We start from the raw sequence: 26,824 nt of genomic DNA on the forward strand, positions 1-26,824 counted from the left end.
CAAGGCACGCTGCTTGGCTTTTCTTTGGTACCGGGATGATGGTCACCTTCTTGAAGCAGATAGGGACCTCAGATTGTTGTAAAGGGAGGGTGAAGATGTCTTCAAAATGTAAATGATTCTGAGGGGTCTTGACTGGTGAATGTGGAAAGGATATTTCCTCTTGTGAGAGAATCCAGATCCAGCGGTCACTGTTTAAAAATTTAAGACAGAGATGAAGAAATGTTTTTTTCTCTCAGAGGGTCATGAGTCTTTGGAACTCTTTCTCAAAAAGTGGTGGAAGCAGAGTCTTTGAATATCTTTAAGGCAGAGGTAGATTCTTGATGAGCAAGGGAATAAAAAGTCATCGTAGGTAGGCAGGAATGTGGTGTTGAGGTTACAATCAGATCAGCCATGATCATATTGAATGGCAGGCTCAAGGGGTTGAATGGCCTACTCCTAATTTGTTTGCTCGTATGTATGTTTGTAATTGTAGGCCTCTGCTACACATTGAAAATAAACTAACTCTGCAGAGGCCTGAGATTGAACTTGACTCCTTCCTGTCTGAAACAAAAACAGAAAATGCTGGAAATACTTAGGTCAGGCAGCATCACCTTCCAGTTTGAATGCACTGGGTGGAGAATTTATCCATTGAGCCTTCAAGGGAGTCCTTGTCCATTCGCTGATCTCTGTGTGCCATGCACCATCCATCACTGAGAGGATGAATAAGGGACTGCTTTCATATCTCCTCCCCGAGCCAGTGCCAGCAAGGCACAACTCCTCACTCCCCGTGACTTCCCTTCAGCCCAGGGTGAACACTGAAGCTGGTGGATGGAGGGATTGTATTTCAAGCTACAGTCAGGGATATTTAGACATTTTAAGTTGACAGGACCATTAGTTTGCAAATGGCAAGAATTTCATTAGTTCTCCTCAGTGCATAAATTCCACTTCAGAGTAGCACACTTCTGGAAGTATCAGTCATTTTAAATAGTGTGAGGAAATCTGTAAGGAAAACTTGGTTGTGAAATTGTCAATGGGACAGGGATACCTAGGGATGGTGATGGTGGTGTCTGGATGTTATCTATAAGGCATGATTCCATGAGTATGACTACGTCAGGCCGTTGCTTGACTAGTCTATGGGACAGGTCTCCCAATTTTGACACAAGCCCCCAGCTGTTAGTAAGGAAGATTATGCAAGTTCAGCAGGCTGGGTTTGCCGTTGCCTTTTCCAGTGCCGAGGTCAATGCCAGGTGGTCCATCCAGTTTAATTTCTTTTAAACTTCGTAGCGGTTTGATACAATCGAGTGGCTTGCTAGGCTATTTTAGAGGGTAGTTAAGAGTCAACCACATTGCTCTGGGTCTGGAATCACCTGTAGGCCAGACTGGGTAAGGACAACAAATTTCCTTCCTTTGGCTTTGTGGTCATCATTAGACTAGCTTCTAATTACAGATTTATTAATTAAATATAAATCCCACCAGCTGCATGGGATTTGAACCCATGTATCCAGAGCATTAGCTTCTGTCTCTGGATGTCTAGTACTACGCCATCACCTCCCCATTATATTGAGCAGTATGAGATTGGTGGGGTGGGGTGGTGGGTAGGAGATGTCATGTAAAGATATATTCGCTAATCATGAGAGATCATTAAACCTCCTCTAGTATAACTGCCAGGTCCCTGGGGCTAGACTTTGAGCATTCACCCCTGTGCCCTCCTGCTCCATTCCCTTCAGAGTACTTTCAATGATGGCCTCCTACCCACTGCGGAAAGCACGGTCTTTCTCCTCCTGCTGACCTCCATCACCGTATTCGTAATCACCTCTCTGTCTTGGTGCTCCATTTCCTTTGCTTCCCAGTATTAGCAATCAGCAGCAACTTCTTTAATGAGGAACATGCTGCCATTAACAGTAGAGGCCAGCTGGAACGCATGCTAGCCTACCATGCTGCAGGGCCCCTGCTTAGCATTCAGATGGCCAACAATTTGTGTCCAGCTCTGCTGTACAGTACAATTATTCAAATTAGGACAAAGTTTGTGTTCTGCTTGTCTTAATGGGACCTAGCACATGTAGATCCGAATTGCAAGCAAGCTTGGAGGAAACAATTTTTTATTTCTTGTGCGAGCTGCTAACATAATCCATCACCACTAAGAAGATTTGAACTTTACTACTAAACTAACAAAACAACTGAATACAAAACTGTTTGTCAAAGGACAAGATACCAGTTCATTCTCCCTCAGAACCTGCCCCCATAAACCTCAGCCCGTCCACATCTCTGCTGTGTGTATCCTACTCCAAACCAGGTCCCACACACCCATCACCCCTGTCCTCATGACTGTCTTAAAGCTTGAAATTCAGAACTCTCAGGCCTTTACTCAAATAGCTCCCTGGCTTTGCCCCATCCTATTTCTGTAATATCTTACAGCTTTAATACATGCCCCTCCCTCAAACTTTTTGTTATCCTCTCTCTGATTCTTTTCTTTTAGACCCACCATGATTCATCTGCCTCAACCTGACATACCCTAAACATTTAAGGGGAAGCTAGATAAATATATGAGTGAGAAAAATATTGAAGTTGATGGGGTTATATGAAGAGAAGTGGGAGGAGCATGTATGGGGTATAACACCACATGAACTTGTTGGCCTGAATGGCCTGTCTTTGTGTTGTAAATACTATGTAACCTATAGCCCTCTGTGAAAAAATTGCCCCTCTGGACACTTTTGTATCTCTCACCTTAAACCTATGCCCTCTAGTTTTAGACTCCCCTACCTTTGGGAAAAGATGTTGACTATCCAGCTGATCTATGCTCCTCATTATTTTATAGACCTCTATAAGATCACCCCTAAGCCTCCTACGCTCCAGGGAAAAAAGCCCCAGTCTATCCAGCCTCTCCTTATAATTCAAACCATCAAGTCCTGGTAGCATCCTAGTAAGTCTTTTCTGCACTCTTTCTAGTTTAATAGTATCCTTTGTGTTATAGGGCGACCAGAACTGCACACAATATTCTAAGTGTGGCCTTACTAATGTCTTGTACAACTTCAACAAGATGTCCCAATGTTCTGACCAATGAAACCGAGCATGCCGAATGCCTTCTTCACCACGTGACTTAAATGTTGGAGGCATGTTTGGGATATTTGCCAATGACACAAAAATTGACTATGTAGTTGGTTGTAAAGAGGATAGCTGTCGACGTCAGAAAGATATCAGTGGTTTGATTGAGTGGGGTGAAAATTGGCAAATATAATTCAATTTGGATAAGTGTGCGGTAATGCATTTGTGGAAGGCAGACAAAGCAAGAGAATACACAATAAATGGGAAGATATTGAGAGGGGAAGAGGAATTCCAGACTTTGAAGTGCATATCCACAGGTTCCTGAAGGTGGGAGGACAGGTGGATAAGGTGATAAAGCATATGGAATACTTTCCTTTATTGGACAAGTATAGAATACAAGAGGAGGGATGTAATGTTAAAACGCTGGTTAAGCCACAGCTGGAATATTGTGTACCGTTCTGCTTTCCACATTACATAATTGTTCTGCAGAGAGTACAGAGAAGATTTATAAAAATGTTGCCAGGACAGTCTAAGGTTGTTTTCCTTGGAACAGAGGAGGCTATAGGGTAATTTAGTTGAGGTGTACAACATTATGATGGGCCTAGATAGAGTAGGAAAGACCTACTGCCCTTTTCAGAGACAATTACCAAAGGGCACAGATTTAAGATGATTTAAGACGAAGGATTATAGGGAATATGAGGAAAAGCTTCTTCACCCAGTTAATGGTAGGTGTCTGGAATTCACTGCCTGGTTTGGTGGTCATTCTGCACCTGAAGTGTTGTAGCCTGCAAGGCTACGGACCAGGTGCTGGAAAGTGGGATTAGAATGGGCAACTAGTTTCTTATTTTTTTCCTCTTTGACTGGCAAAGACATGATGGGCTGAATGGCCTCTTTCTACATCATAAATTTTCTATGGTTCTATGGTTTTCAGACCAATATCTGGCGTTCAAACTGCTGAATGGTGAGAGAGGAATTGGAGTAAAGACCAAAGGCTGGATACAGGGGATCAGTGAAGGTAGCTTGGAATCTATGTAGAAGGATTATTCTATCACTGAGTGCATAGAATGAGAGGTTGCCTGCATCAGTATCCAGGTAAACCCCAATCCGCTCACACCTGGTTGATGGAAGGTTAACACCTTTATTTCTGTGCCGTGTCGCAAAACGGAGCCAGTTTTCTCCATTTGGGTAAACACTCAGGCACCAGGACATGGCATTCTCACCGATACAACAGGACCGCTCTGCCCCCTTTCTGCTCATCCTCCCGTACACGATCCCCACTTTGGCCAGGAAGTTATGTGAGTAGGCCTGACCATGCACTTCCCAGTAAAATTTACCACAGGCCATACTCTCACTGCACAACACCTGCCACAAGCTGTCGAAGCGCTCAGGGTGGTCGGGGTAGGCCTGTGACTCTGGGTAACATTCCGTCACTGTCTGATTCACATCTGATAGACGGAGATAATTGTTCACGGTGTTAGGATCAAAAGTCAAATTCACAGCATCTGCAGTGAGAAAGAGAGAAAGAGCTGGGCTGTCACACACACTGGCTGGGAAATTGTTCACAAAATCAATGTTACATGAATAAAATACCTGTATTCTTATACTATTTTCTACTTTAGATTACTTCCACAATTAAAAACCCTTCATTTGAGAAACTGTAAAATGTGGTGCCTAAACATTTGGTGGCCAATGCAGACTCAGTAACAACTTTCAGAAGGAAATTGAACAAATATTTGAATGGAAAATTATGGACAATGGAGAAAGAATAGGTAGGGTGAGCGGGATTAATTGGATAATCCTTTCAGAGAGCCGCCATGTTCACAATGGGCTGAATGACCTCCTTCTGCGCAGTGTGTTTCTACAAAAAAGGCTGACCATGTGTCTGGGTGAAGGTCACCACAACAATCCTAGACAGTTGAAATGGTTGCAATTAGATTCACTTTATTATCCAACTGGTCTCATTTTATCACTTTCTAACCCAAACATTGACACTTCTGTGTCAGGCGACCCACCCACAAGCAGCAGTAATCAGATTGACCTTGCTAATGGAAAATTAAGGCATATTGTCAAGGCCAACTGGAGGCGGCCTCCCAGCAGCAGACTGTTGTGGGGCCAACTCTCCAGGATGGCTTCTGGACCTTCCCTGCCTAAAAAGGTTCAGGTGCAGCAGCAGACAACGCTGTGATGTATTTCCCCCTCTACTGTCATGGCCTAGTTGCTGAGGGCATTTTTTATTTGATTTGGATTTTACAACAGTTGGAGTGAAGGTGCCGGTATCTCTGAGCACCCTCTCTCTCACTTGAAAGGCCAGCTTCTGCCTGGGAGGTGGGGGCTCCACTGGCCCTCCAGCTTCAAAGCCTTCCTGTCATCCTTAATTGGCTGTCAAGCCCACTCTGAACACCATTTGGTCAATTAAGGGAAAATCACAGTGGAGTAACTGTTCTCCAAACAGTATGGGCTTCTGACTCCTACTTGAGCCTATGGTGGGGGTCTGAAGCCCACAGGGAAAAGTTCTGCCTCTAATCTTTAAAAAACCTGCAGACATTTTTGATTGGGGAATTTATTTATTTTTTCTTGCTAATTCCCTCCCCTCCTCTCCTGAAGGCATTGATTCCTGACTGATGACTGAAAAACAGCTCCACAGATATTGACTGGTATTGGAATTTATAAAAATGGAGGCCAGGAATTTCCGCTCCCATTCTTTTCAGGTGGGTTTGGATACAGGAGCGGAAGATCTCATGAGAGATCCAAGTCGCGTCTTACATCGGCATGAAGTCTTGCTGCAATTGTCCCCTCCCCCTGATGTAACAGGTTTCCCACCATGCAACATCAGGAACCTCATTTCAATACAGTATCATATCATTATCAGGCCTCCCCACAGCAATCACCCCCCACTCTCAGAGAGCTAAGAGATTATCGTGCAAGGTTAAAGTGCATGGGATTGGGGGAAGTGTATTGAGATGGATAGAAAACTGGTTGGCAGAGAGGAAACAAAGAGTAGGAATTAATGGGTGCTATTCAAATTGGCAGGCAGTAACTAGTGGGGTGCCACAGAGATCAGTGCTGGGACCCCAGCTATTCACAATATATATTAATGATTTGGATGAGGGAACAAAATGTAACATCTCAAAGTTTGCAGATGATACCAAGTTGGGTGAGAGGGTGAACTGTGATGCGGATGCAGAGATCCTTAGAATGATCTGGGTGAGTGGGCAAATCAATGGGAGATGCAGTATAATTTGGATAAATGTGAGGTTAGCCACTTTGGAAGCAAAAACAAGAAGGCTGATTACTACCTGAATGGCTATAAATTGGGAGAGAGGAGTGTGCAGCGAGCGGGACCTGGGTGTCTTTGTGCACCAGTCACTGAAGGTAAGCATGCAGGTGCAACAAGCGGTAAAGAAGGCAAATGCCATGTTGGCCTTCATTGCGAGAGGTTTCGAGTACAGGAGCAGGGATGTGTTGTTGCAATTATACAGGACCTTGGTGAGACCACACCTAGAGTATTGTGTGCAGTTTTGGTCTCCTTTTCTGAGGAAGGATGTTCTTGCTCTTGAGGGAGTGCAGTGAAGATTTACCAGGCTGATTCTGGGAATGGTGGGACTGATGTAGAGGAGAGATTGACTAGGTTAGGATTGTTTTCGCTGGAGTTCAAACAAATGAGGGGGGATTTCATGGAGACTTACAAAATTCTAACAGGACTAGACAGGGTTGATGCAGGGAGGATATTCCTGAAGGTGGGGGAGTCCAGAACCAGGGATCACAGTCTGAGGATTCATGGTAGACCATTTAGGACGGAGGTGAGGAGACATTTCTTCACCCAAAGAGTAGTTGATGCCAAAACATTGAATGTATTCAAGAAGTGGCTGGATATAGCACTTGGAGCGAATGGGATCAAAGGTTATGAGAGATTAGGCTATTGAGTTGGATGATCAGCCATGATCATGATGAATGGCAGAGCAGGCTCGAAGGGCCAAATGGCCTCCTCCTGCTCCTATCTTCTATGTTTTCTATGTCTGCCCACAGAGGCGTAACATTACGATGGCACAAATCATGACAGCTTTTAAAAGATGGGAACCTGGTGAGCTCCAAGTCACCGCTTCTTCACAGCTCCACAGATATTGACCGGTATTGGGCGAAGGGGGTGCTGACAAGTTTTCCAATGACACAAGGATTGGAGATACAGTAAGCAGTGTAGACTGGAGCATAAAATTACAAAGAGACATTAATAAATTAAGCAAGAAGACAAAATTGTGGCAGATTGTGGCCTGATGAAATGTATCCTAGGATTCTTTGGGAGGCGAGGGATGAGATTGCAGAGCCTTTGGCTTTGATCTTTGGGTCCTCGCTGTCCACGGGGATGGTGCCAGAGGACTGGAGAGTGGCAAATGTTGTTCCTCTGTTTAAGAAAGGGAATAGAAATGACCCTGGTAATTATAGACCGGTTAGTCTGACTTCGGTGGTTGGTAAATTGATGGAAAAGGTCCTTAGGGATGGGATTTACGACCATTTAGAAAGATGCGGATTAATCCGGGATAGTCAGCACGGATTTGTGAAGGGTAAATCGTGCCTCACAAATTTGATAGAATTTTTTGAGGAGGTAACTAGGTGTGTTGATGAAGGTAGGGCGGTTGATGTCATATACATGGATTTTAGTAAGGCGTTTGATAAGGTCCCCCATGGTCGGCTTATGATGAAAGTAAGGAGGTGTGGGATAGAGGGAAAGTTGGCCGATTGGATAGGTAACTGGCTATCTGATCGAAGACAGAGGGTGGTGGTGGATGGAAAATTTTCGGACTGGAGGCAGGTTGCTAGCGGAGTGCCGCAGGGATCGGTGCTTGGTCCTCTGCTCTTTGTGATTTTTATTAATGACTTAGAGGAGGGGGCTGAAGGGTGGATCAGTAAATTTGCTGATGACACCAAGATTGGTGGAGTAGTGGATGAGGTGGAGGGGTGTTGTAGGCTGCAAAGAGACATAGATAGGATGCAAAGCTGGGCTGAAAAATGGCAAATGGAGTTTAACCCTGATAAATGTGAGGTGATTCATTTTGGTAGGACAAATTTAAATGTGGATTACAGGGTCAAAGGTAGGGTTCTGAAGACTGTGGAGGAACAGAGAGATCTTGGGGTCCATATCCACAGATCTCTAAAGGTTGCCACTCAAGTGGATAGAGCTGTGAAGAAGGCATATAGTGTGTTAGCTTTTATTAACAGGGGGTTGGAGTTTAAGAGCCGTGAGGTTATGCTGCAACTGTACAGGACCTTGGTGAGACCGCATTTGGAATATTGCGTGCAGTTCTGGTCACCTCACTATAGGAAGGATGTGGAAGCACTGGAAAGAGTGCAGAGGAGATTTACCAGGATGCTGCCTGGTTTGGAGTGTCGGTCTTATGAGGAAAGGTTGAGGGAGCTGGGGCTGTTCTCTCTGGAGCGGAGGAGATTGAGGGGAGACTTAATAGAGGTTTATAAAATGATGAAGGGGATAGATCGAGTGAACGTTCAAAGACTATTTCCTCAGGTGGATGGAGCTATTACAAGGGGGCATAACTATAGGGTTCATGGTGGGAGATATAGGAAGGATATCAGAGGTAGGTTCTTCACGCAGAGAGTGGTTGGGGTGTGGAATGGACTGCCTGCAGTGATAGTGGAGTCAGACACTTTAGGAACATTTAAGCGGTTATTGGATAGGCACATGGAGCACACCAGGATGGTAGGGAGTGGGATAGCTTGATCTTGGTTTCAGATGAAGGTCGGCACAACATCGTGGGCTGAAGGGCCTGTTCTGTGCTGTACTGTTCTATGTTCTATGGTTTTCAAAGTTGGTAAGTGTGATCCATTTTGCAGCAAAAAATGATAAATCTGATTTAAATGGTGAAGATAGCACCTTATAGAGGGGCAAAGAAAGTTGGAGGTTCAGGTACATGGATCATGAAAATGTAGTGATGCACAATATTCCCTCTAAGCTGTGCAGGTGGTGCAGCTAAGCAGCAATCGGGAATGTGCCGCCTCAGGTATAATCAACAATGGGGCAATTTTCCCCAAAAGAATCAAAGTGCCCAAGTATGCCTGTTTTTTGGGCGTACTTAGTGGGATGAAGGCAGGGACTCTCCCCCAGGCCAGCCCACCCATGGCAGCCCCAACCGCCCCACATGGCCAGCTTGACACCCCCCATATCCAGTCCGACCTCCTCCTTCCCCATGGCCAACTCCAATCACCCTCCTCCCTCCCAACCCCACTGATCCCAAATGCAGAATGCGCAGCGGGTCCCGACCCCACCACCAATTGGCCCTGCCCCTAGTAGGCCCCGTCCCCTTAGGCCTCACCCCCTTAGCATTGTCCACTGCCAGGCTGGCAGTGCCAGGGTGCCATACTGGCAAAGCCCAAGGGGCAACTCAAGTGCCCCCGACCTCAATGGCCTCTGTCCCCACCAATGGGGTGATCATACCTGATCCTCGTTGATGGGGACCAGCTTTAACCCCCGCTGGTGGGAATCTCTCCCGGTAGGGGAGTGGGGGGGGGATGCAGGCAGGGAAACATTAGCAAGCCCGGACAATATCGTCATAGGCTTGCTAATGATATGGAAATTACAATTTCCATATTGAATTCAGCCTCACACTGATTTTTGGCACGAGGCCGATGACACTTAAAAAAAGGGCCTGGGAAAGTCACGATCGGTTGGACGCCAGTCGCAACTCTCACTACAGGTCCCCTGCTGACATTTCCCGGCCCACTACGCTACACGAGCAGGCAGTGGGCCAAGAAGATCTTTAAAATGCCCACATGTGTGGCTGTGTACCAATCTTAAAGGCACTACATAGTGAAACAAGCTAACCTCACACAGCATACTAAAGTTAGAAGGTACGTTGGTAATCAGGCACAAAACAAAATCAAATTGGTTGTAATGTTTGCCTTTTTAACTAATAGTCAGAATATAAAGAGGAGGAGATTTTACTACCGATATTCAAAACCCTCGTTTGACCAAAACAGGGGAATTGAATACAGTTCTGGGCAGAGCACCTGAGAAAGGATATATTAGCCTTGGAAGGAGTGCAGCGCAGATTCACCATAATGTTACAAGGGCTCCGAGGATTAAATTATTAGGAGAGATTACCAGAGTACTCCCTGGAATATAGAAGGTAATTTAGTTGAGGTTTTTAGGATTTTGAAAGGAAATAATAGATTAGATAAAAAAGTTTCCACTGGTAGGAAAGCTGAGGACAAGGGGACATAACCTTAAATTCGGAGCCAGGCCACTCCTTTCAGGAGAGAAGTCAGGAACATTTCTTCATAAAAAAGATGGTAGAAATATGGAATTCTTTCCCATCAAAGAGCAGTAATTGTTAACACAGTTAATAATTTTAAATATGAGATTGACAGGTTTTTACCAGCCAAGAATATAAAAAGGTACGAAGCCAAGACAAGTAAATGGAGTTCGCATACGGAGCAGTCATGATTTCATTAAATGTTGAAACAGGTTGGAGGGGCTGAATGGCCTCCTCCTATTCCTTATATCCCAGGAATACTGAACTTCCCGCATAATTTACTAATGTCTAAACCATTAACTTAGCCTATGATGGATGATAACATCACTAAAACATTATGTAGTCTGTTAATGTCTGATATGAGCATGGATTTAGCACTGCCTGAATGATGCTTTGACCTGCCACATTCTCTACAACTGCTGATGGTTTTGGTTTGTGCAGAGTGAGTTAGTTGTGTGAATTCACCTGCTGTTTACTGTGCTTGTGACAGTGGAAACCATATATCCTTCATTGTCCATTTTTTAAACACAAAAAAATTCACTATAAAAAGAGAGGACTAGATTGGATAGCCCTTGAAATTAGGCATGAGGATTGTGTTGCACAGTTACCTGCCTGCTCATTTCCATGATTTTGGCAGTAAATTATCCTGATAATTTAGCAGAGAATACTCACAGGGTAGGAAATCCTCTCTGGTCTCCAGGTGAAGCAGAGAAACTTGTGGAGAGGGAGTTATTTTGGGGAGATTCCGGTCTGGTTCTATGTAAATGAATGTTGGAAAAACAGAGTGAAGATTTAATAACTTCATTGTCTGTTGTTTGTGTCTTACTTCCTTCTTTGTTTGGTCCCCATTCCCACTAATTATCCCTATTTCTGATTGTCCTGAATGCAGTAATCCACCAGGATGCTGCTCGGGCGTTAGCTGCTCCTCCCCTGATCATTCTATAGGTGTGAGCTAATAGAGAAGGGGAATTGTCACATCCGTATTGCATCCTTGGTGCAGGAGGCATTGAAGTCACTGCTGCCATTACTGAAGAGAAGTGAATGGAGACTAGAGTCAGAGGCAATGATGGGGGACTGGGAGCCAATGATATGTCAGTGAGCAGAGGGGTAATGGGGGAAGAGGACTTGTTATGTGTTACGATACAGGCAGCTGAGTTTTGGATGAGTTGAAATTTATGTGGGAATAGTCAAGAGTGGAGGTATCAGAGGCATGGATTAGAGATTCATCACCAGATGGACCAAGGTTGGGGCAGATGTGAGTGATGGTGTGAAGTGGAAATAAGCTGTCTTTGTGATGGTGTAGCTGTAGGGTTGGAAGCTCAGTTGAGATTGTGAACAGTCTGATTCAACTTGGGGTAGAGTTTGGAATAGGGAATGGAATCAGTAGCAATGATATGGAATTTATTGTGGGCTAAAGGTGATAGGTTTGGTCTTCCCAGTGATTAGTTGGAGGAAATTGAAGAAGTTTGGGGGCCGGATCTTTGTGGAATAGGAATAACTCTGGAACCATTTAAAAATAGCAGGCGGGCAAGATTCCAGGATGCCCACTCTTGCACTCCCGACTTGGCCAACTCCATTGTGGGGATAGACATCTCCTAACCCCTCTAGTAATTTTTGTAAAGTCAGCCTGCTTCCTCATGGCTACTGATTCACGGACCTTCCAGGAGTTTGGAACTCAGTCTGGATTTGATAACCTTTTGAAAGGTAAGTTTAAATGATTATGCCAACTCAATGCCTCAGCCCTTCATACTCTCAATGCCAACTCATGTCCCTTCTTTACCCATTCACCCAGTGTACATTATGTACATAACCAATGAGTCAGACAATAACATTGGCTAGAATGGAACTGCTGAAGAAAAAAATCATAAATATTCTTTGGGAAAAACATGGTTTCCTACAACCCTATCAAAGTGTCAATCAGACAGACCATTAAACTTCATTCCTCTTATTTTTGACTAAATAAACATTGAGACATTGCCAAAAGAACAACTTATTATAACGACTTAAAGGTATCAATCAGGGAAAGTCAACAATTCACTTCACTTTTCAAAACAGAGTCCCTGCTGAGCTTCATAAAGAACAAAGAACAGTACAGCACAGGAAACAGGCCCTTCGGCCCTCCAAGCCTGTGCCGCTCCTTGGTCCAACTAGACCAATCGTTTGTATCCCTCCATTCCCAGGCTGCTCATGTGACTATCCAGGTAAGTCTTAAACTATGTCAGCGTGCCTGCCTCCACCACCCTACTTGGCAGCTTCATGCCTTTACTGACCTGGGCTCTCAGCCCAGCATTCATAATGAGGAGAGGGTATTTAAGGGTTAGGATATGGATGAAGAAGAGACCCTTGGGGGAACTCACCAACACTTTGAATTTATATAGAACTTTTAAAATAGTAAAATATCCCAAGTGCTTCACAGAAGTGCTATCACACAAAATTTGGCACTGAGACACATAAGGAGATATTTAGGCAGATGACCAAAAGCTTGGTCAAATAGGTAGGATTTAATGAGTATCTTAAACTACAGTAGAAAGGAGAGGAAGTTCCAGAGCTTAGTACCCAGACAGCTGAAGGCATGCCAGTCAATTAAAATCGAGAATGGCTCGAGCAGCCAAATTTGGAGAAGTGGCAAGATCTCAGAGGGCTGTAGGAGGTTAGAGAGGTACGGAGGCCAGAACTGTGGAGAGATTTGAAAACAAGGATGAGAATTTTAAAATCAAGGGATATCTTAACCAAGATCCAGCATGGAGGTGATAGCTGAATGAGACTTTTATTCATTCATGGGATGTGGGCATCGGCTAGGCCATCATTTATCCCTCATTGCTAATTGCCCTTGAGAAGCTGGTGCTGAGCTGCCTTCTTGAACCACTACGGTCTATGTGGTGTAGGTACACCCAGAGTGCTGTTAAGGAGCGAGTGCCAGGATTTTGACCCAGCAACAGTGAAAGAACAACGATATATTTCCAAGTCAGGATGGTGAATGGCTCAGAGGGAAACTTCCAGGTGGTGGTGCTCCCATGTGTCTACTGCCTGTGTCCTTATGGATGGTACAAGTTGTGGGTTTCAAAGGTGCAAACTCACACTTGGGCCGCGATTCTCCAATCATGACCCGCAACTTTTCTGGCGGGTCGGGGTGGGAGATGTGCGTCGCCGGCCTTGTTCTGGGATTTGCGCATGCGCCGGGAACCCATGCGCATCTCCCAGAGCCGGCGAACTGCCGCCGGTCAGACCACGCTGGAAACCGGCGGGAAGGCAGGTAAATAATTTGAATCTTTTTAAAATGTATTTTAAATATGTTTTCAATCTAATTATCGGGAATTTTCAGGTCCCGAATGAAGGAGTACTTCATTCTGATGGGATTTAGATTAGCTCCCCACATTCGGGGAACTAGCAGGAGACCCCGCCAGAATGAAGGGGGGGGGGCAATCAGGGCCCCCCTGGGGGTCGGGCGGTGAGGGGTGGTGCCCCCTGAGCATTGGCACCCTGGCAGTGCCAGCCTGTGCCCCCAGCACTGCCCAAGGGGCAAAGTACCCACAGGGGCACCTTGGCACTGCCCACCGGGCATCAGGCAGTGCCAAGGGGCAGGGCCTGTTGTGGACGGGGCCTAGGGGGGGGTGGGGGTCCCGCTGCCACTCTGCAGACAGGATCGGTCTGGGATGGAGGGAAGGCAGCGATTGGGGTGAGCTGGGGGGAGTGTGGTCTGCCGGGGGAAGGGGGGGAGTACCTCCGGAGGGGGTGATGGGGGGGGAGTCTGCCGGGGTGAGGGGGGATTGCCACTGCTGGGGGGGGGGGGGGTGGGTTTGTGCGCTCCAGGGTGGGGGGGTCAGGACTGGCCTGGGAATTGTGGGGGCCGCAATCGGGTTGTGGGGGGGTTTGGAAGAGCAGCAACGCGGGAGTCCCGGGCTGGCCAGCGATCGAGATGGCCAGCAAATGGGGAGACTGACAGATCGGAGCCACTGCGCATGCGCAGAGTTCCAGAACTGTCAGACTCCGGCGCGAATAGGCCCCGCCCCCCTGGGTTTTTAATGAGATTCACGACTGGGACCTCTGCAGTGCACAGAGTGGGGAGATTCAGGTGAGAAGCTGAACTGACAAAACAGTCCGGATCTAGAACAGTTTTCCCACCAATTCAGCACTTTTGGGAGAATCGTGGTCTTGGTGTGAGTTTGATTCCAATGGAAAAGGTTTGAGGTTGGGAAGAGAGGTCATTGCAGGAAATACTCTGCTTTATGATTCGATAGGTGAAAGTGAATGCAGCTGAGGGCAGTCTGATAGAGGAGCGATGTTGGGGAAAGAAAGTTGACCTTGTGAAGGCTGCAGAAGGCATCAACAGGGGTAAATCATCATGGACACCAATTTGAGATGTCAAGAACAAATGTTAAAAGTATTAAAGATTCTTAATATTGCAAAATATAATTTTTATGCATTTAAAACTGACATCAAAGTGTAATATTAACAAAACTTTGTACAAAATTTATAAAATTAATAGCAGATTTTCTATCACATAATTAACAGGCAAACTAACTGACTGACCCCTTATTTGGTTGTTTTTCAGTTGTTTTACAGCTGCTTTAAGGTATCCTGTAACCAATGCTGAGAGGTCGATTACTGCTTTACTGGCACAGGTGAGACAGACTTCAACATCAGAGCAGAACGCTGGGATGTCTCGACTTTGCAATGGTGCGTTCAAAGATAAAGATTCCTAACAGAAAATAAAACTGAGCAGAATCTTGAAAATACCACAGACATATTATAATAAAATCAATATACTGTGGGTGCTGGAAATCTGAAATAAAAGCAAAAAATTCATTTCGTAGGGACTGTTCCCTTTGTGACACCCTGGACACTCCTCCATCTCACTCCTCACCACCTTCACACGGTGCCGTCCCATGCAATTGTAGAAGGTGTAATATCTTTACCTCGTCCCTCCTCATCGTCCATGGCCCCAAACACTCCTTTCAAATGAAGCAGCGATTCACTTGCACCTCCTTCAACTTAGTCGACTGTATTCGCTGCTCCCAATACAGTCTCTACATTAGGTAGATGAAACATAGGCTGGGTGACCACTTTGGAGAATATCTTTGCTCTGTCCACCAGCAAGACCCCAACCTTCTTGTCACTTCCCATTTCAACTCAACATCTTGCTCTCATGCCCACATTTCCATCCTTGCAATTTTCCAGTGAAGTCCAACGCAAACTGGAGAAACAGCACCTCAGCTTCTGATTAGGCACTTTACAGCCCTCTGTACTTAACATTGAGTTTGATAACTTCAGACTATGAACTCTCTCCTCCATTTCATTCTTTTTTCTTAATCTCATTTTCCCCCAACCCCCTCCCCCCACAAGGCCATCTGTAACTTGTTATTCTGTTTTGCTTTCACATAGTGCTGACTCTTGTTCTGTTATTAATGGATTCTGCTATCTTAACTTTGTGCCACTATTAATATCTTCTCTAGTCTTTAACATTACCATTAACACTCCCTTTGTCTTGTGTCCATGACATCTTTGTCAAATCTCTCCTGAGCTCCCACCTATCCCTGACCTTCTATTTTGCTCCATCACCTTTTAAAACAGTTTTCTACCTCTCTTCAGCTCTAAAGGAGAGTGTTATAGACTTCAAACGTTATCCCTCCTGTTTCTCTCTCAATAGATGCTGCTAGACCTGCTGAGTTTCTCCAGCATTTTCTGTTTCAATTACAGAGATACATTACCTGTTCCTTGTGTCCGAGAGGCATTGCCCAGTCCTGGTGTCCGTGAGGCACTGCCAAGTACTGGCGTCCGAGTGGTACTGCCACTCCTGATGTCTGAGACCTGGACTAATGTCAGTCATCAAGCGTAGGGGTAATAGGTGAATGAGAATTGATGCAAGTTAGGACACAGGCAGTAGAGGTTTAGATGAGTTTAAGTTTACGGAAGATGAAAGGCTAGATAGGAGATGAACATTATTACAGAGGAGGAAGTGGTCCTAATGATGGAGAGGACATGGGCCAGTTAGTCAGCCAAGGGTCAGATAGGATGCCCAGATTGGAACTGCCTGGTTCAGCTTGAGGCAGTTTCTTAGGTCATGGATGGAGTAAATAGTGATGGAGTTTTTCGTGGAGGTATGTCTTCAGTCTTTCCAATATTTAACTGGAGGAAATTGAACTCAAATTAATGTTGGACAAACAATGGAGGGGTCAAAAGGTGATGGTGAGGTAGATAGAGCTGGGTATTGTCAGGACATAGGTAGAAGTTGAGCCATTCATTGTCGTGGCTGAAATTGCCAAGGGGCAACATCCAGATGAAAAATAGCAGGCGGCCAAGAATAGATTGTTGGGGAGCACCAAAGGTAATGACGTAAGCAAAAAGAGAATCTATTGTTGAAAATCCTCTAGCTACAACTGGATAAATAAAGGTGGAACCAAATAAGTGCAATGTCACCGAGCTAAACAATGGAGGAGGGTATTTGGAGAAGATTTGTGTAGTTGACAAAGGTTGAAAACAGGTTGATATACCCCTATCCCTCATCTTGCATTAACATAAGCACTTCTGGAAGGGAACAGTGCAGAAACTCTGACTGCGTTCTCTCTCTGACCTGGGGCATGCTAGACTATTGAAGCCTCTTATTGTTGCCCAGCTGCCATTAGCTGACACAGCGCCAAACAGTGATCAAAGTCTGTCCAGGTAGGCATGACTCCAGTAACTCGGTATAAACTCAGTGAGCCAATAGGGAGATTACCCTCAGTCTTTATCTCTGATTATTGGGTGCACACAAATTGATCTTTGTCATAAGGCTGTTATTATATTTAATCAGTAAGATGTTTGTTGGGCAGATGAATCATAGAATCCCTACAGTGCAGAAAGAGGCCATTTGGCCCATTGAGTCTGCACTGACCACAATCCCACCTTATCCCCATAACTCCACTTATTTACCCTGCTAGTCCCCCTGACAATAAGGGGCAATTTAGCAGGGCCAATCAACCCAACCCGCACATCTTTGGACTGTGGGAGGAAACCGGAGCACCCGGTGGAACCCCACGCAGACAGCGAGGCCGGAATTGAACCCAGGTCCCTGGCACTGTGAGGCAGCAGTGCTAATCACTGTGCCACCATGCCACTTTGCCAGGAATAAATTCAGTATTTATCACTTGGGTATAGTCATTACCTGAACTAGCATCACATGATCATTGCTCTTTGATAAGGTTCTCAGTTGCTGCTCTTTCTCTCTCAGCTCACCACATTTCTGTTCCAGTCGGCGCCGGATACTGTCAGCCTGGCTCAATGCTGCCCGCACCGCGCTCTCTACCAATCCAATCACTTCTTCCCCAGCTTCCTCCATGGCTTCTGTCATTGCAGAGAATGTGCCTCTGATTTCACATCCCACTTTGAGTGAAGAGCTCTAACAGAGAATAAGACACAGGGCCAATGACAGTCTGACCACATACAATACTGACAATCGATGATGTACCTCAAACCTCAAGGACCCACTCACCATGATCGAGTCAACGGTTTGTTCCAGAAGTCTGATCTCGGCTAGTGTTTTCTGTGTCTCTGCTTCTGCTTCACATCCTTTTTGGAGAAGTTTTATCTTGAAAGTAGGAAGATATGTTAAGTTAATGGTGAACCATTGATAAAAACCAACCTGTCCTCATTCCGAAATCCCAGTTCCAAGGACTACCTAGAAACACAAGTCAGTTCACATCTGAAAGGGGAATACTGGCTAATATTTGTATGAATACCGTTAATAAAAGACCTTTTCTCAATCACACACCTACAGAACTGCCATGCATTTCAACATGTGATTTTCCTTACGTATCCCTGCTTAAATAGCGACTGTTGTTGAAAAAGACTTGTAAGTTATATGGTGCTTTTGAGGTATAATCACCGTTTTAATATAGGAAAAGTTGCAGCCAATCTGTATACAGTAAACTCCCATAATGTAATAATGTTAATAAGGTTAATGTTAATAATGACCAGATAATCTGTTTTTATAATATTGATAGGGGGAATAAGTATTGGTCAGAATACTGGGGATAACTCCTCTGCTCTTCTTCTCAGTGGTGGCATGGGATCTTTTACATCCACCCGAGGCAGATGGAGCCTCAATTTTAATGTCTTCTCCAAAAGACAGTTCCTCCAATAGCATAGTGTTCCCTCAGTACTGCATTGGAGTGTCAGCTTTGATTTTTGTGCTCAAGCCCTGGAGTGGGACTTAAACTCAGAGCTTTGTGCCTCAGAGGCAAGTGTGCTACCAACGGAGTAATGGCTGACACATGTGGAGAGCTGCTCAGGAGAATATAGAAAGAGAAAATCTTACAAAGGCTGTTTGAATATTTGTTGCTGTTCTATCACAAGATAGATGCTATAAACCCATGGCTTCCCTCTCATCTCATCATAGCATCCAACTGGTTTCCAACTATATCACTGGTGCTACAGATGCTCCTGTTGATGGCCCCAATGATGACTCCATGGATGGTCTCACAAATTTAGATAATATTCACATATTCTCAGGTCCAATCATTGCCGGTATATAGAAACAATATTTCAACTGGAAGGAGAGTAAAGTGAGAAACTGACCTGCACAAGATTGCTGAATGATAGTTAAAATGAAATCACTCTGGAGCTCTATAATGTCTTATAAGACATGTGGAGTCCTGGGCTTTGTAAATAGGGTCAAGGAAGTTATGGTGGACCTAATAGAACTAGTAAACTAAAGAATTTTGTCTTAATTCTGGAGCCCACACTTTAGGAAGGATGAAACGTGATTGGAGATGGTGCAGGAAAGATATACAAAATGGTTTTGGCAGATGAGAGACTTCAGTTTTGAGGCAGATTGGCAAAGCTGGGATTGTTCTCTTTAGAGAAAAGAAGATTGAGAGGAGATTCTATTGAGCATCCAAAATCGTGAAAGCAATCGCGGAGAAGCTGTTTCCATTGGCGGGAGGATTGAGAACCAGATGACACCGATTTAAGGAAATTGGCAAAAGATCCAGAGGTGACGCGAGGAAAAACATTTTTACGCAGTGAGTTGTTAGGATCTAGATTCTAGAATGTACTGCCTGAGAGTGTGGTGGAAGCAGTTTCAATTGTGGATTTCAAAGGGAATTGGATAGTAAGCTGAAAATGAGAAATTTGCAGGGCTATGGGGAAAATGCAGAAGAGTGAGACTGATTGCTCTTATGGAGAATGGGCTTGAATATGATGGGCCAAATCCCTTACTAGGGATGGGCAATAAATACTGGCCAGTCAGAGGCGCTCATGTCCCACGAATGAATAAAAAAATGTTTCTTCTGTGTTGTAACCGTTCTATGTCCTATTCTATAAGATGTTTGGCTTTCATAGTTCCTTCTAATTTTACCCTCTCTAATGATGAGACCGGCTGATAGTCAGGCATAGGTCCACAGGTGTCATGCATTCTCTCCCAGAATGCCAATTTACATGTGTGAGGAATTTCCTGCCAGGGAATGATGGGTGGTTACCACGGCCAGCATCACAGCCCATGGTGATCCTGCGGTCACTCAATATCCACACATTAAATATTCAGCAGGGAAAGCTTGGAAATTATAGATCTATTGGTCTGTCTGTTGTGGGAAAGTGACTAGAATCTATCATTAGGAACAGAGTGATGGAGCACTTGCACAGAATCTGAGCTGATCAGAGAGAACCAGAATGGAATTGTGAGAGGTAGGTCATGTCAAACATACAAACTATGTTTATAAATTACTTAATGAAGGAATAGAGAGGTGTTGTGAATAAAAGCCTATTTGTTCTTGCATACGAACTCGTCTTTGCTTGATTGATAGTGCATCAATTTTATTCGCAAAAGACTTGGAGCACACCCATGCTGATGAACTGGTCCAGAGACTGAGGCAGGGGGGTGGGGAGCAGTCACCTTTATACCTGGACCAGAGGGGGAGGAGTCTCAGGCAGGGCTGACAGGGGCATGTCCAGGCATGTCACACACACACAGGCAATAAGCTTAACAGTGGTTTACCACACTCCCACCCTTTACTTCTCATTCAATCCCAAGCTGATTCCTCCCTCCATTTGTTGCTGATAGCTAATACAGGGAGGTATCAGCCTGTGATTGGGTGAACAGCTTTATTGCATTTTTCAAGTATTAGTCAGGCCAGCAGTGTTCGGAGTCTACCTGCAATTTAGGGCTCCTCTGTCACTTGGGGCCCTGTGCCAAGGCACAGTATTTCATTGTTAATCCTCCCCTGATTTTCCAAATGGCGAGTAAGGCTCCGGAGGGACACAGAGAGTTAGGGCACGACCTTACAAAAAGAATCCTAAGTATCGAATGAGCAAGAAAAGGGAGAAAATTGCACTGGTTAACTTGGCGAGCTCTGAGTCGCAATCTTATGGCACAGTGCAGAAGAAGGGGGGAAGTCTGAGCTCGCCGGGGAAACCAACTGTTGAGCTCTTGGTGCGCAATTGTGTGGGCGCCCCAATAGAACATAGAACATAGAAAAGCTACAGCACAAACAGGCCCTTCGGCCCACAAGTTGCGCCGAACATGTCCCTACCTACTAGGCTTACCTATAACTCTCTATCTTACTAACTTCCATGAACTTATCCAAAAGTCTCTTAAAAGACCCTATCGAATCCGCCTCCACCACCACTACCGGCAGCCGATTCCACGCACCCACCACCTTCTGAGTGAAAAACTTACCCCTAACATCTCCTCTGTACCTACTCCCCAGCATCCTAAACCTGTGACCTCTTGTGGCAACCATTTCAGCCCTGGGTAAAAGCCTCTGAGAATCCACTCTATCAATACCTCTCAACATCTTATACACCTCTACCAGGTCACCTCTCATCCTTCGCTTCTCCAAGGAGAAAAGACCTAGCTCTCTCAACCTATCCTCATAAGGCATGCCACCTAATCCAGGCAACATCCTTGTAAATCTCCTCTGCACCCTTTTTATGGCTTCCACATCCTTTCTGTAATGAGGCGACCAGAACTGGGCAGAGTACTCCAGATGGGGTCTGACCAGGGTCCTATACAGCTGCAGCATTATCTCCCGATTTCTAAACTCAATTCCTCTATTGATGAAGGCCAGTATTCCATGCGCCTTCTTAACCACAGCCTCTACCTGCGACGCTGCTTTGAGCGTCCTATGAACCCGGACCCCAAGATCCTTCTGATCTTCCACACTGCCAAGCGTCTTACCCTTAATATTATATTCTTTCATCCTATTCGACCTGCCAAAATGAACCACCACACACTTATCTGGGTTGAAGTCCATCTGCCACTTCTCCGCCCAGTCTTGCATCTTATCTATGTCTCGTTGCAACTGCTGACATCCCTCTACACTATCTACAACACCACCAACCTTTGTGTCATCAGCAAACTTGCCAACCCATCCTTCCACTTCCTCATCCAGGTCATTTATCAAAATCACAAAGAGCAAGGGTCCCAGCACAGATCCCTGGGGCACTCCACTGGTGACCAACCTCCATGCTGAAAAAGACCCATCTACAACCACTCTTTGCCTTCTGTGGGCAAGCCAGTTCTGAATCCACAAGGCAATGTCCCCTTGTACCCCATGCCCCTTCACTTTCTCAATAAACCTTGCATGGGGCACCTTATCAAACGCCTTGCTGAAATCCATATAAACTACATCTACCGCTCTTCCCTCGTCTATGTGTCTAGTTACATCTTCAAAAAATTCAATTAGGCTCGTAAGGTATGATCTGCCTTGGACAAAGCAGTGCTGGCTATTTCTGATCATACTATTCCTCTCCAGATGTTCATAAATCCTGCCTCTCAGGATCTTCTCCATCAACTTACCAACCACTGAGGTTAGACTCACTGGTCTATAATTTCCCGGGCTATCTCTTCTCCCTTTCTTGAATAACAGAACCACATCCGCAATCCTCCAATCCTCCGGAACCTCTCCCGTCTCCATTGATGACGCAAAGATCATCGCCGGAGACTCAGCAATCTCTTCCCTCGCCTCCCACAGTAACCTGGGGTACATCCCATCCGGTCCCGGCGATTTATCTAACTTGATGCATTTCAAAAGCTCCAACACATCCTCTTTCCTAATGTCCACATGCTCAATCTTCTCAGTCCACTGCAAGTCTGCACTGCAACTACCAAGATCCTTTTCCACTGTAAATACTGAAGTAAAATATTCATTGAGTACCTCTGCTATTTCTACTGGTTCTATACAGACTTTCCCACCGTCACATTTGATAGGTCCTACTCCTTCACATCTTATCTTCTTGCTCTTAACATACTTGTAGAATGCCTTGGGATTTTTCTTTATCCTGTCTGCCAAGGGGTTCTCATGACCCCTTCTTGCTCTTTTAATTTCCCTCTTAAGTTCCTTCCTACTAGTCGTATACTCTTCTAGATTTCTAACATTACCTAGCTCCCTGAACCTTTTGTAGGCTTTTCTTTTCTTCTTGACTAAATTCGTTACAGCTTTCATGCACCATGGTTCCTGTAACCTACCATAACTCCCCTGTCTCATTGGAACGTTGCTGTGCAGAGCTCCAGATAAATTTTCCTTGAAAATTTGCCACATTTCTTCTGTACATTTCCCTGAGAAAACCTCCTTCCAATTTATGCCTCTAATTTCCTGCCTAATAGCCTCATAATTGCCCCTACTCCAGATAAACACTTTCCTAGCTTGACTGATCCTATCTCTCTCCAATGCTAATGTAAAGGAGATAGAGTTATGATCACTATCCCCAAAATGCTCTCCCACTGAGAGATCTGACACCTGCCCAGGTTCATTCCCTAATACCAAATCAAGTACAGCCTCTCCTCTTGTAGACTTATCCACATACTGTGTCAGGAAGCCCTCCCAATCTTCCAGAGAGATCTCCTGCTGCCCCACCCACCCCATGGACATCGGAATTCCTCCCCCATAACCACCCCAATGATATCGGGACCCTCATCCTGCCTTCCCTCCCTTCCCGATCGCTATCCCAGCTGAGTTCCCTTCCCTTGCCAATCACCACCCCTGCAGAGTTCCCTCCCCCCGTCCCTAATGCCACCCCTCCAGAGTACCCTCCCTCCCCGATCAGCACCCCAGCAGGGTGCAGAGTTCCCTCCCTCCCCTCTCCAGAGTTCCCCCTCCCCCCTGCCGATTGCCCCCCCCTGCAGAGTTCCCCCTGCTAATCACCACCTCTGCAGAGTCCCCCTCCCCTCCCCCCACTGATTGCCACCTCTGAAGATTTCCCTCCCTCCCATCCCTGTGGATCTCCCATTTTATTCCCCATCATAGCTCCTCCACCACAGGCTCCGCCCTTACTCAGGCCCCACCCCTTGGCACTGACCCGGCACAGTTACGGAGCCTGGTGGGCAGTGCCAGGGTGCCAGGCGAGCTACGTGGGCACTGCCTGGCCCTGCCCCTAAACACCCGTGGGCTTCAATGTTCTCCGATCTCCCCAGTCAGGACATCACGTCTGGTGTCCTGCTAGTGGAGACCACCTATGATTCTTGCCGGTGAGAAGCTTGACCAGTGAGGAGCTAAGTTGAATCATGGAATCTTACAACACAGAAGGAGGTCATTCGGCCCATTGTGTCTGCACCGGCACCTGAAAGAGTGACTCCAGACGATAGCATCCAGGACTCACTAATGTCATGCTAATGATATCATTAATATTGAAATTGGCTTTGCGCCCTTTCTTGCCGACCAAACAGGGCTGGTACGATCGGGGGAGGTGAGAAACCGGGCGCATTTCTCATTTTTGGCTGACCATATCACCTCGCCTTGCCGAAGGTCAGGCAGGACGAGGTCGTAAGATCACGTCCTTATGGTTCTAAGTACAGAAATCACTAAAAGTTAATGGATAAGTATAAAAATAATTTAAGAAGCTAATGGAATGTTGGCTTTTATCTCAAGGCAGGGTGGAAGTTATATTACAGTTACACAAAACTCAGTTTGGACCCCAGCTATCTGGAGTAACTGTGCGGTTCCAGGCACCACACCTCAGGAAGGGCATACAATGCCAATTCACCAGAGGCCAAAAGGGTTAAATCATGAGGATGGGTTGCTTGTATTGTCTTGATTGTAAGGATTAAGGAGGGGAGATCTGATTAAGTTGTTTAAAACAGTTACAGGGTATATGGGATCGATGGAAAGAAATACTTTCCTCGTGTAGACGGGTCCAGAGCAGTGGGCAGAAAATTCAAATTAGAGGCCATTTAGGGGTGGTCAGGGAGCACTTTTTGATACAAAGCATGATAGAAATGAAATACTCTTTTCTGCGAAAACCTGTTGGAATCATAGAATCACACAAAGTTTAGGGCACAGAAAGAGACCACTTGGTCCATCATTTCTGCACTGGCCAAACAAATGAGCCACCCAGTCTAATTCCACTTTCCTGCATTTGGCCTATAGCCCTGCGTGTTATGGAATTTGACGTGCATATCCATTTCTGCCTCTACTACCCTTTCAGGTAGTGAGTTCCAGACCTCTGCAAACCTCTGAGTGAAAGAAAATCTCCCCTCTAATCTTTCTACCAATCACTTTAAATCTATGTCCTCTAGTCATTGATCTCTCCGCTAAAGTAAATCCATCCATCCACTCTATCCAGTCCCCTCACAATTTTGTACATCTCAATCAAATCTCCCCTCAGCCTCCTCCATTCCAAGGAGAACAACCCCAGCCGATCCAAACTTTCCTCATAACTGCAATTTTCCAGTTTTTGCAACATCCCTGTAAATCTCCTCTGTACCCTCTCCAGTGCAATTACATCCTTTCTGTAATCAGGTGACCAGAACTGCACACAGTACTCAAGCTGTAGCCGAACTAATGATTTAGACAGCTCCAGTATAACCTTCCAGCTCTTATGTTCTATACTCTGGCTAATAAAGGAAAGGATTCCATATGCCTTCTTAACCACCTTATTAACCCATCCTGATACGTTCAGGGGTCTGTTTGCTCCAAGGTCCCTCACTTCCTCGACAACTCTCAGCATTCTCTCATTAATTGTGCATTCCTTTGCCTTGTTTGACCACCCACAAATGCATCAACTCACACTTCTCTGGATTGAATTCCGTTTGCCACTTTTCTGCCCACTTGACCAGTTTGTTGATATCTTTCTGCAGTCTCCAGCTAACCTAATCGCTATCAGCCACATGGTCGATTTTTGTGTCATCTTCAAAATTCTCAATCTTTCCCCCTACATTTATATCCAAGTCATTACTATATACCACAAAAAGTAGGGGGCCTAGCACTGAGCCCTGTGGAATCCCACTGGAAACGGCCTTCCACTTTCATAAACAACCGTCAATATTGTTTCCTGTCATTGAGGCAATTTTGTATCCAGCTTGTCACATTACCCTGGATCCCTGGATCAGTTGAGACTGCATGGTGAGTGGGGGGGTGTCAATTGAAACTTCGAAGAGATTAATCGGGTTTTGTTAGCAGGGGAATTAAGTATGAATGAAACAAAGTGGGGAAGAGAAAGTTGAGGTACACAGCAATCATGATCTAATTGAATGCTGGAATGGGTTGAAGGACTGAATGGCCTACTCCTATTCTTACATAAGAGTAGCCTAATGTGATTTTGGACTAGTTCTTTTCCGTAAAGTGATACATAATGGAGGAACACCCCCAGCAGTGAGCTCACCTTTCTATCAGCCCCCTCCTCCTCCACCGTGACTGTCTCGTGGTTCCTGTGTTCCTTTGTTGTGCACACTGAGCAGATAAAGGTCTGATTTGTTCTGCAGAACAAGTCAAGAGATTTTCCATGAGCCGAACACCGTCTCTGGCTGAGCTCCTTCACCGGCTGGGTCAGGCTGTGGTGCTGGAATGCCACATTCTCCTGGTGTGGCTTCAAGTGGAATCTGCAATAAGAAGCCAGACATGCCAGGCAGGATTGTGCTGCCTGTAACTTGGTGTGGGTGCAGAAATCACAGGCCACATCGCCTGGGCCAGCAACAGAGTCTTCAGCAGAACTCTCCTTGGATGAGGCAAAGTCTTCAATCACTCTACATAGGACAAGGCTTCTGAGGAGCTGAGGTCTGGGAGTGAACCCATGTTGGCATTGAGGACATCTTTGACCTTCACTATCTGTGTCGAGATCCCAGCAACTCTGAATGCATCCCAGACAGAAACTGTGTCCACATGGGATTGTGACAGGATCCTTGAACATTTCCAAGCATATTCCGCAAAGCAGGCTGTCCTTTGAGAGAAGCACATTCACAGCAGACATTTTGCAGCAAACAGAACCAGTGTCAACAGCACTGGGATTTAACAGATTTCCAGATAGTTAGACACACCCATCAAGGGGTGCAGATGGTGTCAGGGGTGGGGTTTCACTGCCAGCCACCAATAAATTAATTCTAACATCAGAAATGTACAGCTTCAATTCTCCTCCAGGAGGCATCATTTATCTATTAGATGAAGGGTCAGGAATTCAGCCTGTCCCTGGGATATGGTCACTGTGAGGCAAGATAGCTACAGTTGAAATAATGCATTGTCTCCTGTTATTTTTTGTACCTTTCCTGACATTCTGCCTCCCTGAGCAACACTAAAAATAGCATTTGAAGGAAGGAATATTCTAAACAGTTTTACAGCCAATAAAGTACATTGAAG

The 26,824-nt window shown here is 45.4% G+C and overlaps 1 protein-coding gene across 1 annotated transcript; it reads right to left on the reverse strand.

The window, feature by feature from the left end:
• Window positions 1-3,948: 3,948 nt before the first annotated feature.
• On the reverse strand, window positions 3,949-26,441 carry LOC144502043 (E3 ubiquitin/ISG15 ligase TRIM25-like). Its single transcript, XM_078226054.1, has 6 exons — window positions 25,857-26,441; window positions 17,752-17,847; window positions 17,425-17,658; window positions 14,814-14,982; window positions 10,956-11,039; window positions 3,949-4,523 (listed from the first exon to the last, which is right to left on the reverse strand). The coding sequence occupies exons 1-6, from the start codon at window positions 26,439-26,441 to the stop codon at window positions 3,949-3,951; spliced, it is 1,743 nt and encodes a 580-aa protein (XP_078082180.1).
• Window positions 26,442-26,824: the final 383 nt, after the last annotated feature.

This window comes from Mustelus asterias, chromosome 12 (assembly GCF_964213995.1).
Source record: "Mustelus asterias chromosome 12, sMusAst1.hap1.1, whole genome shotgun sequence".
Classification (NCBI taxonomy): Eukaryota; Metazoa; Chordata; class Chondrichthyes; order Carcharhiniformes; family Triakidae; genus Mustelus; species Mustelus asterias.